The 12,478-nt window shown below is 55.7% G+C and overlaps 6 protein-coding genes across 6 annotated transcripts; 4 read left to right on the top strand and 2 right to left on the bottom strand.

The window, feature by feature from the left end:
* Window positions 1–96: 96 nt before the first annotated feature.
* LTR77_003688 (uncharacterized protein) lies at window positions 97–765 on the bottom strand (the record flags this gene model as incomplete). The annotated part of the gene is made up of 2 exons (XM_064800944.1): window positions 97–266; window positions 315–765. 2 exons carry the CDS (start codon window positions 763–765, stop codon window positions 97–99), a joined length of 621 nt encoding a protein of 206 aa, XP_064660895.1.
* Window positions 766–1,051: 286 nt separating this feature from the next.
* Window positions 1,052–3,136, top strand: MIC60 (MICOS complex subunit mic60; the record flags this gene model as incomplete). The annotated part of the gene is made up of 3 exons (XM_064800943.1): window positions 1,052–1,162; window positions 1,216–3,033; window positions 3,092–3,136. The coding sequence occupies 3 exons, from the start codon at window positions 1,052–1,054 to the stop codon at window positions 3,134–3,136; spliced, it is 1,974 nt and encodes a 657-aa protein (XP_064660894.1).
* Window positions 3,137–3,696: 560 nt separating this feature from the next.
* Window positions 3,697–6,123, bottom strand: LTR77_003686 (uncharacterized protein; the record flags this gene model as incomplete). The annotated part of the gene is made up of 5 exons (XM_064800942.1): window positions 3,697–4,133; window positions 4,239–4,647; window positions 4,753–4,971; window positions 5,080–5,807; window positions 6,033–6,123. The coding sequence occupies 5 exons, from the start codon at window positions 6,121–6,123 to the stop codon at window positions 3,697–3,699; spliced, it is 1,884 nt and encodes a 627-aa protein (XP_064660893.1).
* Window positions 6,124–6,713: 590 nt separating this feature from the next.
* Window positions 6,714–8,037, top strand: LTR77_003685 (uncharacterized protein; the record flags this gene model as incomplete). The annotated part of the gene is given in 2 exon segments (XM_064800941.1): window positions 6,714–7,073; window positions 7,093–8,037. The coding sequence occupies 2 exon segments, from the start codon at window positions 6,714–6,716 to the stop codon at window positions 8,035–8,037; spliced, it is 1,305 nt and encodes a 434-aa protein (XP_064660892.1).
* A 765-nt stretch (window positions 8,038–8,802) lies between these two features.
* LTR77_003684 (uncharacterized protein) lies at window positions 8,803–10,244 on the top strand (the record flags this gene model as incomplete). Its single annotated transcript, XM_064800940.1, has 2 exons — window positions 8,803–8,865; window positions 8,922–10,244. The coding sequence occupies 2 exons, from the start codon at window positions 8,803–8,805 to the stop codon at window positions 10,242–10,244; spliced, it is 1,386 nt and encodes a 461-aa protein (XP_064660891.1).
* Window positions 10,245–10,659: 415 nt separating this feature from the next.
* LTR77_003683 (uncharacterized protein) lies at window positions 10,660–12,265 on the top strand (the record flags this gene model as incomplete). Its single annotated transcript, XM_064800939.1, has 3 exons — window positions 10,660–10,820; window positions 10,867–10,946; window positions 11,004–12,265. The coding sequence occupies 3 exons, from the start codon at window positions 10,660–10,662 to the stop codon at window positions 12,263–12,265; spliced, it is 1,503 nt and encodes a 500-aa protein (XP_064660890.1).
* Window positions 12,266–12,478: the final 213 nt, after the last annotated feature.

Raw genomic sequence — 12,478 nt, 5'->3', positions numbered from 1 at the left:
CGAGTGGTGGGTGTGTAATCGATGTGATTGATGGGGAGTCTGATGGGTGTCGGGATTGTCGTTTGATTCTGTAGCTGTATGTTACTGCACGTTCCCTCATGCGCCAATCGTACATCTCGTGGTGTGTCGAGCTTCCTGTCTAGAGTCGTCTTTGCCTTTCTTGATCCGTATATCCTCATGAATGACGGCCTGACTGGACTTGCCTGGGGTGAGGATCGTTGCACATCGAACCTGCGAACGCCAACTCGAGTTCAACGTCTCGTCGCCTGTGGCAAATAATGTTGAATACACCATACAGTCGTGGGCTCATCCACAGTCCTCGCACTTCGCAGGGTCGGTAGTCGACGCGCCCTTGCTTGCCTGCCCATCCACGTCAGCAGCCTTCTGCTCGCCCTGATCCCTCGACTGGTCCTTCGAAGCCAACTTCGCCGGCGTATCAGAATGCCCAAGATTCTTCTCAGGTTCAATATGGTTCCTGACCCGCTGCTTCAGAATCTTGGTCTCAGGAAAGCCTCCCTCTGCCTTGCGATCCCAGATCAAGACTTCCTGCGGACTAGTATCACTTTCCTGGGTCTTGTGGGTGAGATGCACGGTAAAGAGGCCTCCAGTGGCTGGGATGAGAGCGATCTCTCCGATGCTGGTGCCGAAAGTTGACAATAGTTCTTGGCCGAAGTAGGCCGCTCGTAGCATCCATTTGCATTGCGTGCAGTAAGTGATCGCTACTCGTGGTAGCTTCACTGGGGCGACGGATTCAGAGTCTTCCATTCTGATGGGTTTTCCGTGCTGCTGGTGGAGCTGGAAGGCAGCCGTTGAGACGCTCGTCCGAGTTTAGATAGCTTGTACGCTCCCCGATCCTCCGTTATTCTCAAAGGCTGTTGGGTAGGTAGAAGTGGCGTCGCTATTCTTCGTTCCTGCCAAGCCATATCAGAGCGGCCCATCCCGTAAAAAGTCCGAGCCAGTCCGAAGGAGAAGCTCGAGCTGCCAATGGTTGTTCCAACTTTTGCTGGACTACACCTCAACCACCTCACTCCACCCTATACACGCGGTGACGATGCTGCGAACGGCTGTTGTTCGAGGCAATGCTTGCCTTGAACAGGGGTTGCGCGCGGGTGTGCGCCGGCAATGGACGCCGCAGCGGATACAGAGGCCAGTGGTTGGGATAGTATGGAACACAAAAGGGAACGTATTGGATACACTCGCTAACATGACGTGTAGAGGAGATATGCCGACTCGAAGCAAGGCACCGTCGCTGGTGTACCGACTGGACCCATACAGGCCACCGCGACCACGAACCCAGCCACAACCGCAGGAGCAACAACATCCACCACTCCTGCAGGCACTCTTCCACCTCCCGGCAGCACCACAACTACCTCCCCACCTCCTAAACGTCCCCGGCGCCGCTTCCGCAACTTCCTGTTCTCTCTCGTGGTATTGTCAGTGCTTGGCTACGCTGGAGGAGTCTACTACAGTCTCGTCAGTGACAACTTCCACGACTTCTTCACTGAGTACGTTCCCTTTGCCGAGGACGCAGTCGCATACTTCGAAGAGCGCGAGTTTCGGAGACGCTTCCCTTCGTACCGGGATGGTGGGGCAGGAGGCAAACTGTACCCGCAGCGCACCGGAGAGCAGAAGGTTACTATTGGAAAGAGCAGTGGGTTAACTGCACGAGTAGCGCCGGAAGACGAGGCAAAAGCAGGCAGTGATCTGGGTGCGAAGGGCCGGCATTCGAGTGCCAAGGAGGAGAACAAGGTGAAGGGCCAGGAGAAGGGAACGGGAGGGCCCAAGGAGCAGACACCTAGCACGCAGGCCAAGGTGCCAGAGGCGAAGGCCGCACCGAAGCAGGACGTCTCGAAGGAGGCTGGTGCCGGGGTAACAAAACCTGCTGGCCTGGATAAGGCTGGTGCTGCGAAAGATGCAAAGACAGAAGAGAAGAAGGCGTCCACGACACCCGACATCGAGCCTGTCGATCGCGTCAACGTGCCCGATGCCACCGAGCCGGTAGTCCAGGATCTGGTGGCTTTCATCAATCGCCTCATTACTGTCATCAACGCCTCATCTGACGCTGCGAAGTACAAGACCGCGCTTGCTCAGGACGAGATCAATAATCTGATCAAGACCGTGGCCGGGTTGAAAGAGCGCGCGTCTCAAGATGCAGAGAAGAAGATCCAGGACGCACATGCCGAATTTGAAGACGCAGCAAAGGAGCTGGTAAAGCGCGTCGAGCGCGAGATGCAAGACCAAGAAATGAAGTGGCGCGACGAGTACGAATCTGAGCGCGAAAAGATCAGCGCCAGCTACCAACAAAAGCTCTCCCTCGAGCTCGACGCAGCGAAACGCGTCGCTGACCAGAAGACACAAAACTCTCTCGTCGAGCAGGAAATCGTGCTGCAAAAACACTTCATGGACAACGTCCGCGCTGCCGTGGAAGCCGAACGTCAAGGCCGGCTCAGCAAACTCGATGAGCTCTCCTCTTCGGTCTCTGAGCTCAACCAGCTGACTTCCGACTGGAACGAAGTCGTTGACGCCACGCTCCAAACCCAGCACATGCAAGTCGCGCTCGAAGCCGTGCGCGCTAAAGTCATGGAGTCCGACCACCCCACACCTTTCCTCAACGAGCTCGTCGCACTGAAAGAGACATCCAAGTCTTCACCGCTCGTCTCGGCCGCTATCTCCGCCATCCCGCCCCTTGCCTACCAACGCGGCATCCCCACCCCAGCACACCTCATCGACCGCTTCCGCCGTGTCGCCTCTGAAGTGCGGAAAGCCAGTCTCCTGCCCGAAGACGCTGGGATAGCATCGCACGCCGCGTCCGCTGTGCTGAGCAGGTTCATGTTCAAGAAGGGCAGTGAGCGAGGACTGCCCGAGGGTGATGACGTTGAAGCGACACTCGCGAGGACGGAAGTGCTGCTCGAAGAGGGAGATCTGGATTCTGCGGCGAGGGAGATGAATGGGTTGAGAGGGTGGGCGGGAGTGTTGTCGAAGGACTGGGTGGGAGAGGTGAGGAGGGTTCTGGAGGTTCGGATGGCTGTTGATGTGAGTATTTCGTTCATTCTGGGTGGTGTGTGAGGACAGAAGTGCTAACGCGTGACAGGTCATTGCCACTGAAGCGCGGTTGCAGAGCTTGCTGGTCGATTGAGAGATTCCAGGGAGTCGAAAGGCAGCAACCACGGAGGCTGTTCATCGAGTGTACGATATCACCCACCTACCGAAAAAGATGTTTAGACAGCGCGCACTTGCTGTGTGTACAGCAATTACCCTATTACCATATACTACTACTCAAACCCTCCATGCGACGTGCTCACAGAACCATCATGCTCAATGCTGAATGCTGAATGCTGAATGCTCAATGTCCATTGCCCTTGCTAACAAAGTTGGGGGTATCTCATGCTGATAGAAGCAAGCCATGCAAGCGACCGAAAGGCTGCTCTCCATCCCGAGCCAAGAACGCCGTATGCCACACGCTCAAACGATCGGCGTGCACTCCCATATTCGCTCGTGCTTCGATGTCATACCCTTTGATGCGCCAGTGAATGCCGCACATCTCTCATGACAGAATCCTTCGCACATCATCTCCACAACGCCATTATATCCACACTCATACCTTTGCATCCATAGCTTTCGCTCACAATCCACCGACTGGCGATGGCCCGATGAGCAGCACAGCTGAAGTGGTAATGGCACCCTCAGATGTACCAATCACCACCACATGCCCTGCCCGCCAGCCCCACCCTGTCCATTGCCCGCAGCTGTCCCAGCTCCGCCAGGAGCACCTTGTCCGCCAGGCCCACCCGCAGCTGCTCCAGCACCTGCCTGCGCTTGCGCCGGCGGTGGTGGAGGCGGTGGCATCATCCCACCCGGGCCCCCCGTCGCAGGCGCCATAAAGATCGTTCCTCCCGGCCCCGGCATCGGCACCCCATACAGCCCACCCATTCCCGGCGGTCCGGCAGCACCAAAAGCCGCGCCCAGAGAGTTCATGATGGCGTTGACGGGATGGTTGGGATCGAAATGGTCGCCCATCTCGTCCTCGAGGCGGTACTCGTCGATGAAGATGGGGATGTACTTTTCGATGAGGGCGCGGGAGTCGAGACAGATTTTGCCGCCGCGGTCGGGGCCGAGGCCGAAGGATGCGTCTCCTGTGGAGGTGGTCAGTATGAGTTGCAATGTTTGCTTGACGCGGGAGCGTGTTGGAGCGCTATGAGGCGCGTGGTGTCGATTCAGGGATGAAAGGATTGACTTACCGATGGGAGGATCGTTTGATGGACGGCTGACGGCGTGGTCGATTACTCCTTGCGGCCCGTTGGGATCGAAGCCCTCCCCGTCGTCGCCTAGCTCGTCAGGGCGCCGGTCGTCGTGCGGCTCGAGATCTGGCATGCTGTCGTCCGTACCATCGTCGCTCATCGGTTCACCATCAATGGGGTAGCCGTCTTCATCGTACTCGTACTCCGACTCGTAGTCATCGCTTCCCATGTCGCCTGGGTCGATGGCCGAACCTGTCTGAGGGCTCGTGGGAGTGTACTTTGGCAGTGGCTTGAGGAAGTAACAGGGCACAAAGTCCTCCATGAGGTACATCAAGTGGAGATGGCGGAGCTTCTCAGGCTTCTGGATGGCTTTCAGGACCGGGACCCAGGTGCCTTGAGTGAGGTTTATCTGGGAAGCGCGACAGTCAGCTTCTTGGCGACACTACATGACACAACGCCATCTCGCCAGCCTCTCCTCCAGCTGAGAGGGAGACAAACGTTGTTTGAGACTTACTGTAGTGATTTGGAGGTCCTCAATGGAAACCAGCTTAGTGACGGTGGCAGCCAGGTACTTGGCAGTCAAGTAGATCCTATCCAGCTCGAGTTTCACCATGTTCTCTAGCTTAAGCTTGTTGGTGAAGGACCTGCACAGCGCGGCGGACGATGGCGAGTGCGTGAACGTAAGCCTCAGATCCTTGAGAGCCGGAAGCAGGCGTGCGAGGTTTCCCATGGCCTTGAGCAGAAGTTAGTGAATATTCGCGGCTAACCAAACTCCTCTGTTTCCTTGCGCTGGGTGTCGCTGTTCAATGGCGCAGTATTGCTATCTGAGAGATCTGCTTACCTTTCCCGCCTGGACCGTATCGATCCCATCGTCGTCTTCTTCCGGATGGGAGTTCTTACGACTGCTGATGTTGAGCCCGACCGCGCGGACGTTCTTGAAAGTCACACCAAGGCCACGCATCACCTTGCTTGAGAAATTGAGATCGTGCTCCACCGCCAGGCCATTCCTCAGCTGATCGAGCTCGACGTGGAAGTCCTTGAGGGTGCTTTTGCCACTGTTCGCGAGCGCTTTGATGAGCACCTTCCAGACATGCTTCTTCCAGCGGTAGTACTCCTTGTCGTCGGGAGCGCTAAGGATCATGGCCGGGGTGTTGTTGGTTGAGCGAACAGCCTTCTGGTACCCACGCAGGTCGAGGTCGCGCGGGAGCTTGCCCACACTATCTTTGAACGTCAACTTGCTGAGACCGGGCAATTGCTGGAATGCTTCGGTGAGCATCTCCAAATCGCGGCCGGTCTTCTGGAGGTTCTTCTGGTCCTGCATGTAGAAGCGCCACGCCTCGGTCTGACGTGTTGACGGCTTCCAGACGCATAAGTCACCTTGGCAGCAGTTGAAGACGCGGTCGGAGAAGAGCGCTGGCACGAGGTAAACCTCGTGTAGATAACCGCGCAGCTTCTCGCTTGTGGCGATGTTGACGAGCACCTTGAGGCTCTCCGTGGTGAGGATGAAGCATTTGCTGTTGAAGTACTCGTTTGCGAACTCGTGGAAGGTCTTGTGCTCGATCGATCTGCCTGAGGTGGGAGCGTGGGTCAGCATTTTCACGTCACAGGGGTTTTTACCTTGTTCAGTCTATATGAGTGCCGACAGCTTCCAGATACTCGTTCCTCTTAGGAATGTCCCAGCTGCTGACTCCCTGCCATGCCACATACGTCCGCGTGCCTGCCTGCCTGCCTCCCTCCCTTCCTGCTGCCCTCTCACCACCACGAAAGCGCTCAAGGAAACAGTTCAAGACTTACATGTAAGGCGGAAGTTGAAGATGTCGTCGGATCCCAACTTGATGGAGATGTTGGACATCAGCTCCTCGGGCATGCCTTCGAGGCGCGACATGACTGCGGTTGTGTGCGCCGAGCGAGTGATGATGTTGGGTGAAGAAGACAGGTTTGGAAGCTCATAGATGTGTCGCATTCAATGTTGCTGTCTCAATCAAACGCGGGCAGGCTACACAAGGTGGGGCAGAATTAGCCAATGAGACGCTTCGAGAAACGCGCTCGCCAACGACTTCACGTGGGAGACGTGTACGGGTGTTTCTGCAAGCACTTTGCACGACATTGGTTTTCTGCTCGTGCCCAGATGCTTGCGATAGAGCAGTCTCTTGACAGAGGCTAGACGTGTTCCACACGCCCATTTGACCTCAAGATGATAAGTAGCCAGCACTGCTACATTATGGCCCCGTTGCTTCTCCTGAGCGCCTTCTGACCAGCAGCACTGGTCCATCATGTCGACGCAGTAGCTCCCGGCTGGAGAGAAGGTAACATCACGACAATATCCCGGCGAGTAGGTGTACATGACCAGGTAGGTCTGGGACTACGACACGTCTCACAGCCAAGGTCGTGCAATCGTCACAGCTGCACTGTACTTCGCGCGCAGCCTCGCGATGTTCTATTCTCCTTGAGAAGCACACGCCAGTTTGTTCATAAATGTCTCGTCCGGACTACTACAAGGCCTTGAAATCATCGGAGAGCCTGGACGCTTTCCACCTCGGCGCGATCGAAGAAGTGCCTACCCGCGCGAGCCGTGCTGAAGATGGTAACCGCTCGACGTACGTTGAGTATGTCGAGGACATTCAACTGGAGGGGACGGACGAGGAGGACTTTGACGAAGACGCAGAGGAGGACTTCGACGGAAGAAGACAGTTCGGCAAATATGCCGCCGCCGGGACTGCTAGACCTACCAGCAGAGATTCTCCAGCAGATCAGCCACCATGTGGACTCCAAGGACGACTGGACAGCCTTACGTCTGACCTGCAACTGTATACAAGCGGCAACCTACAAGGCCTGGTGCGAGAGATTCTTCCAGACCTGGGACTTCGACTTCAACCACCAAGGCTTAGCAAGGCTCTCCAAATTCGTATGGCAGATGCGCCACCTCGCTGAGACAATCACTGAGTTGGTGGTGATCTGCATCGACGAGAGCATGGGGGATTGGGAGTTTGTGGACGTACAAACTGATCCGTACGGGGATAAAACCGTGGCCTCGTCCTTCGGAAAAGCTACCTTTGAAGACGGCATTGTTTCCGAAGTAGCCAAAAAGCGCAACCTGGTCACCAGCTGTGGACTTGTCACTGACCACGAAAAGAATACCTTCGAGAACCTTACTTACGTCCGCATACAGGCACTATTCGAGGTGATTCGGCATCTTCGAGGTCTGCGAGCAGCACGTTTCAAACTCAGCGAAGATGAAGAACCCGTGGCACTCTGCGATATTCAGGAGCAGTTCGGCTTCATCATGTGGGCCATGGAGACTGCAAATATACGACTCAAACAGCTCGTTGCCCGCAGTGGCCCCGACAGTCAGATGGCCCTTCAGTCATACCACATCTTTCCATATCTTCGAAGAGCCCTGTCCGCCGTTGAAGAGGTCCAGCTTGAAGTTTACGTCAAGAAAGGAATTTATGAAGGCTATCCCGGCGACGAGGTCATCATGATTGCAGAAAACTTGGCCTTGGGGCTGATGCACATGGAGCGAACTCTCCGGATACTCAAGCTTGCATTTTCCTTCGCGAACAAAATCCCCTCCTTGGTCATGTTCCAGGTTATACTGGAAGAGACGAATTTCCCTCACCTGCGGGAGGTGGACTTCAGCGGCATTCTGTGCTTCACGAATCATTTCGTGCCGTTCCTGCGGCGCCATAGCGTGACGTTACGTCGCGTGCACATCAGAGATGCTATTTTCTCCACCGGCTTCAGGGCCGATGATGGCGACTTCCCCAATGTCCTCCGCGCCCTGCAGGATGCCATCTGACTTGGCCTGGAGTATGTGCTGATGACAAAGATCCGCTCGGAGATGTGCTTCATTAGCTTCCCAGGACTCACGCGGCCAATCGTGTGGACCCGGTAAATGACAGGGATATCGACGAGTATGTCTGGATACACCATTCCGACGAGGTGATATTGGAACCATCCAGGAGAGATACACGGAGAATTGCAGAAGATGATGGACGGTATGGCTTTGGAGGTGTACCATCGCCCTAATCTTGGAGGATATCAAGCCTGAGCAAGCTCTATAGCCTTGAATACCTAAAGACGCATTACGAGACCTCATCAGGTATCAACCACAGTCCATGTCTATCAATACAGCGTCCTGCAGCTGCTCGTGGCGCCATCCGAATCTTGCTAACGCCAGGATCGACAGGAGCACAGCCACACTTCAAGGTCTCGATCTTTGGGGCGAGCTGGCGAGCTGCACAGACGAGATTCCGTGCTATAACGGACAACGCTTTCCCTTAACACACTCATTTTCCGGCTCGATCGATTGGCATTCGTCTCTTTCCGTTCGCTCTTGGATTCCTAGCTCTTGTATCATACATTCTACCTTAGTATCCGTACTTTACCGTATCCAACACCCTCGCTTGTCACACTCAGCCGCGTCAGCCTTGTCTCACGCCCAGGTCGCTCGCTTCTTCCAAACCCTTGTACTGCGACAACCCAGCCCAGCAGGCGCAAAAGAAGCCTCGTTGCCTTCTCCAGATGCGATAGCAGACCCGTCTGGTGCTGGTCGTGAAACACCATGCTCCTACCCCGGGGACCGAAGGAGAAGCGGGACGGTGCTTCGTCCAAAGTCGCGATCATTGTGCGCCGCCGTCCAACAAGGGAAGGATCGGGACTGTGCGCTAACATGGTGTCTAGGTCGTTGTCTCACTTGCGATAGTCATCTCGCTCGCCGTCATCTCGTACCTCATACTCAAAGCGCTGCGGTCGAGACATTCGAATCCAAAGTACGTCCCGACACAGTTCCTGAAGCGGAAGTGGGAGGCATGGCATCCGGTGGGCTTTACGACGAAAGGCAACTACAGCGCGCGGTTGCAAGAGGATGCGTCGGTGCCGACGCTGCATTTGAGGAGCGAGAATCGAAGCGCAAGAGCCAGCGCGGTCAATCTGCCTGACCTGGAGAGGGCGCAGGGCGCGGAGAGTACAGCGAATGGAGCGGGTGCGACGGTGGATAGGCAGACGAGTCTCAGGTCTGTCATGACGCTGCCGATGTACTCGAAGTCTGTACGGGAGAACGAGCAGATCTTGGGAAGGGAAGGGGACAGGGATGGCATTGACGTGGTAGTCGAGCAGCCAGAGACTATTGAGGAGGAAGAGGAGCGGCGGGACGAAGAGATGGAGAGCCTATATCAAATACGACTGCAACGGCGACGGGAAGTTGCAGAGCGCGAGGAGCGAAGGAGGCTGAGGAGAGAGGCGCGGGAAAGAGGGGATCAAGTGACGCTTGAGCGGTTACGGCAAGAAAGTAGGCTGAGGGCGGAAGAGCGGGAGAATGAGGGCGCGGCTGCGATGATCGCAGAGCATCATGGACGGTCCAGGGAACGACGGGTCAGCAGTGTGAGCTATGCTGAACTGGGCGTGGCGAGACATGATGGCTCTCGAATACGAGCAAACAGCAGCGACTCAGAACGACCACTCCTGGACTCCGCAGCGAGCATCGGAGGAGGCACAATCCGGCCCTGGTCTACACAGGACTCTGCTTCCTTGCGCTCACACCACCGCGACCGCTCAGCCAGCTCCGTCCTCTCCATCTCCGACAACGGCAGCGAAATCGTCGAAATGCCACCTTTCGGCCGCGCTGGAAGCCACTACGAAATCGTCACCATGAACCAAGCACACTCTCGCAACACTTCACGGACACACACCCCGTTCGCTTCACGAAGTAGATCCTCTTCCAACACCGGCCCGACCGTCGAAACTGGATCCCTCGCCCAGGTACCCGCCTACGAACCTCCACCCTACGACAGCGCAGGCTTCGAAGACGCTCCTCCTTACACCTCCCCCGTCCGAGAGCGAGCGCCAGAGCCGAGACGAGAGATGCAGCGGTCGGATTCTGGAGCGCCGATATTGCCGGATATTGGGCGCTTGCCGAGTATCCGAATCGCGGAGTCGACGCCTATAGAGCCGAGGAGGGAGGTCGAGTGGCCGGAGCCGGTTAGAGAGAGTGTGAATGAGCGGTAATATTTACAGATGGATGGGAGGGATTTGTTCTACAGCGAGGCGTTGCGGGTTGGGATCGGGATGATATCAAGACTTTATGTGGACCGGACGATAGTGTAGTTGTTTTGTACATGTACTTGATGCTTGACCAGCTGATCAGGCCGTGATACCCACCATTGCAATTAACCGATCTCGTGCACATACTCACCTTCCTGTTCTGCCAACATCTCAACAGTCTATTCAGTCCATACACGCCAAGCTATCCGCAACGTGCTTGTTCCGTTGGCCTCGAGGCTTCTCCAACACCGCCCATCTTTCCCAAACACCACCTTTTTCTCATTCCCGAACCCCTTTGCCCTACGACGGTCCTTTTACTTGCAAGCATGCCGCCGTCACTAATGCAGGAGACCCCATCATCCCCATCGAATAGTCCCCGATGATCACGGCTTTCCGCCGTCGCCTCCTCGGTGATGGCCATACATATAGCCTCATTGGCAGCCCCCAGGATGTCGAAGACCAGCTTTGGAGGAGGAAGCATTATATTCTGTTGATCATGCTGGTTGCGCTTGCTGGGCTGGCGGCTGTGTTCGTCTCTGGGTACGTGAGCTTCATGGTCTGGAGAAATGGATTGTGCTGATGGTAGACGAAGGTCGTACGGGATTGAGACGTGCGATACGGTTGCGCATGGGTTTCAATGCGGTACTACGATCTCACAATACTGGGGTGCGTCCTTCGACGTCTTCTCGACAATCGGGATTAAACAGCTAACTCACTCGACAGGCCAGTACAGCCCGTACTTCAGCGTGCCCCCCGAGATCTCACCGGACATTCCGGAAGGATGCACCGTGACATTCGCTCAGATCTTGTCCCGGCATGGCGCTCGCGACCCGACTGCTTCGAAGACCGAGGCCTACAACGCCACGATCCAGAAGATCCAGGCCAACGTCAGGAAGTTCTCTGGCAAATATGCTTTTCTCGCCGATTATGAGTACACACTTGGAGCGGACCAGCTTACTACGTTTGGTCAGCAGGAGATGGTGAACTCGGGTATCAAGTTCTACGAGCGCTACAGAGATCAGACGCGGGATATTGTGCCTTTTATGCGATCTTCTGGAGAAGACCGTGTCGTCGAGAGTGCTCTGAACTTTACTCAAGGTTTCACAGACGCTAAAGCTGCCGATTCGCAAGCGAAGCATGGCAGCAAAGCATATCCGACAGTCGATGTTATCATTCCAGAGGCAGACTACGGCATCAACAACACGCTCAACCACGACCTCTGCACAGCTTTCGAGAACGGCACCGATAGCTCGATCGCCGACGACGTACAGGAGACATGGACCAACATCTTCGCAAAGCCGATCAGGAAACGACTGAACTCACATCTGCCTGGCGCACATCTCACGCTCCAGGAGACAATCTATGTTATGGATCTCTGCCCCTTCAACACCGTCGCTTCTCCTACCGGCGAGCTGTCACCGTTTTGCAACCTCTTCACTGAAGAAGAATGGCACCAGTACAACTACTACGAGACTCTGGACAAATGGTACGGCTACAGTTACGGCAATCCACTCGGACCAACGCAGGGTGTTGGATTCGCGAACGAGCTCATCGCTCGTATGACGGACAAGCCCGTCCACGATGAGACGTCGACGAACCATACCCTTGATGACGATCCGAAGACGTTCCCTCTCGGACGCCAACTGTATGCGGACTTTAGCCACGATAACGACATGACAGCCATATTCGCGGCGCTCGGGCTGTACAACGGTACAGGGCAGTTCCCTAAAACCGAAGTGGTTGAGGCACGGGATGCCAACGGCTACAGTGCGGCTTGGACGGTGCCATTCGCTGCGAGGGCGTACTTTGAGAAGATGACTTGCAGCGGGCACAAGGGCGAATTGGTGCGGGTGCTCATCAACGATCGCGTGCTGCCGTTGACGCAGTGCGGTGGCGATGGTCTTGGGAGGTGTACGTTGGCAAAGTTCATTGAGAGTTTGGGCTTCGCGAAAGCGGGAGGAGATTGGGATAAGTGCTTCTTATAGAATTATGCTACGATGCATATGGCAGCTTCTGCGTACATGAAATGTAGTACTCACTTCAAATGGCGACTCACCGGCGAATGCCTCCTCGTAGGAACGTATTCTGAACATATGAAGCACGTCCTTGCGGCTGAGACTTGCGACGGCGCAATGTGGATTACTTTGAAAAAGCACGCAGCAGTACGCAGTACAATGAAAGCAGATCAAAATGACTTA

This window comes from Saxophila tyrrhenica (genome assembly GCF_035928015.1).
Source record: "Saxophila tyrrhenica strain CCFEE 5935 chromosome Unknown scaffold_5, whole genome shotgun sequence".
Classification (NCBI taxonomy): Eukaryota; Fungi; Ascomycota; class Dothideomycetes; order Mycosphaerellales; family Extremaceae; genus Saxophila; species Saxophila tyrrhenica.
This window is presented reverse-complemented; position numbering and strand designations above follow the sequence as displayed.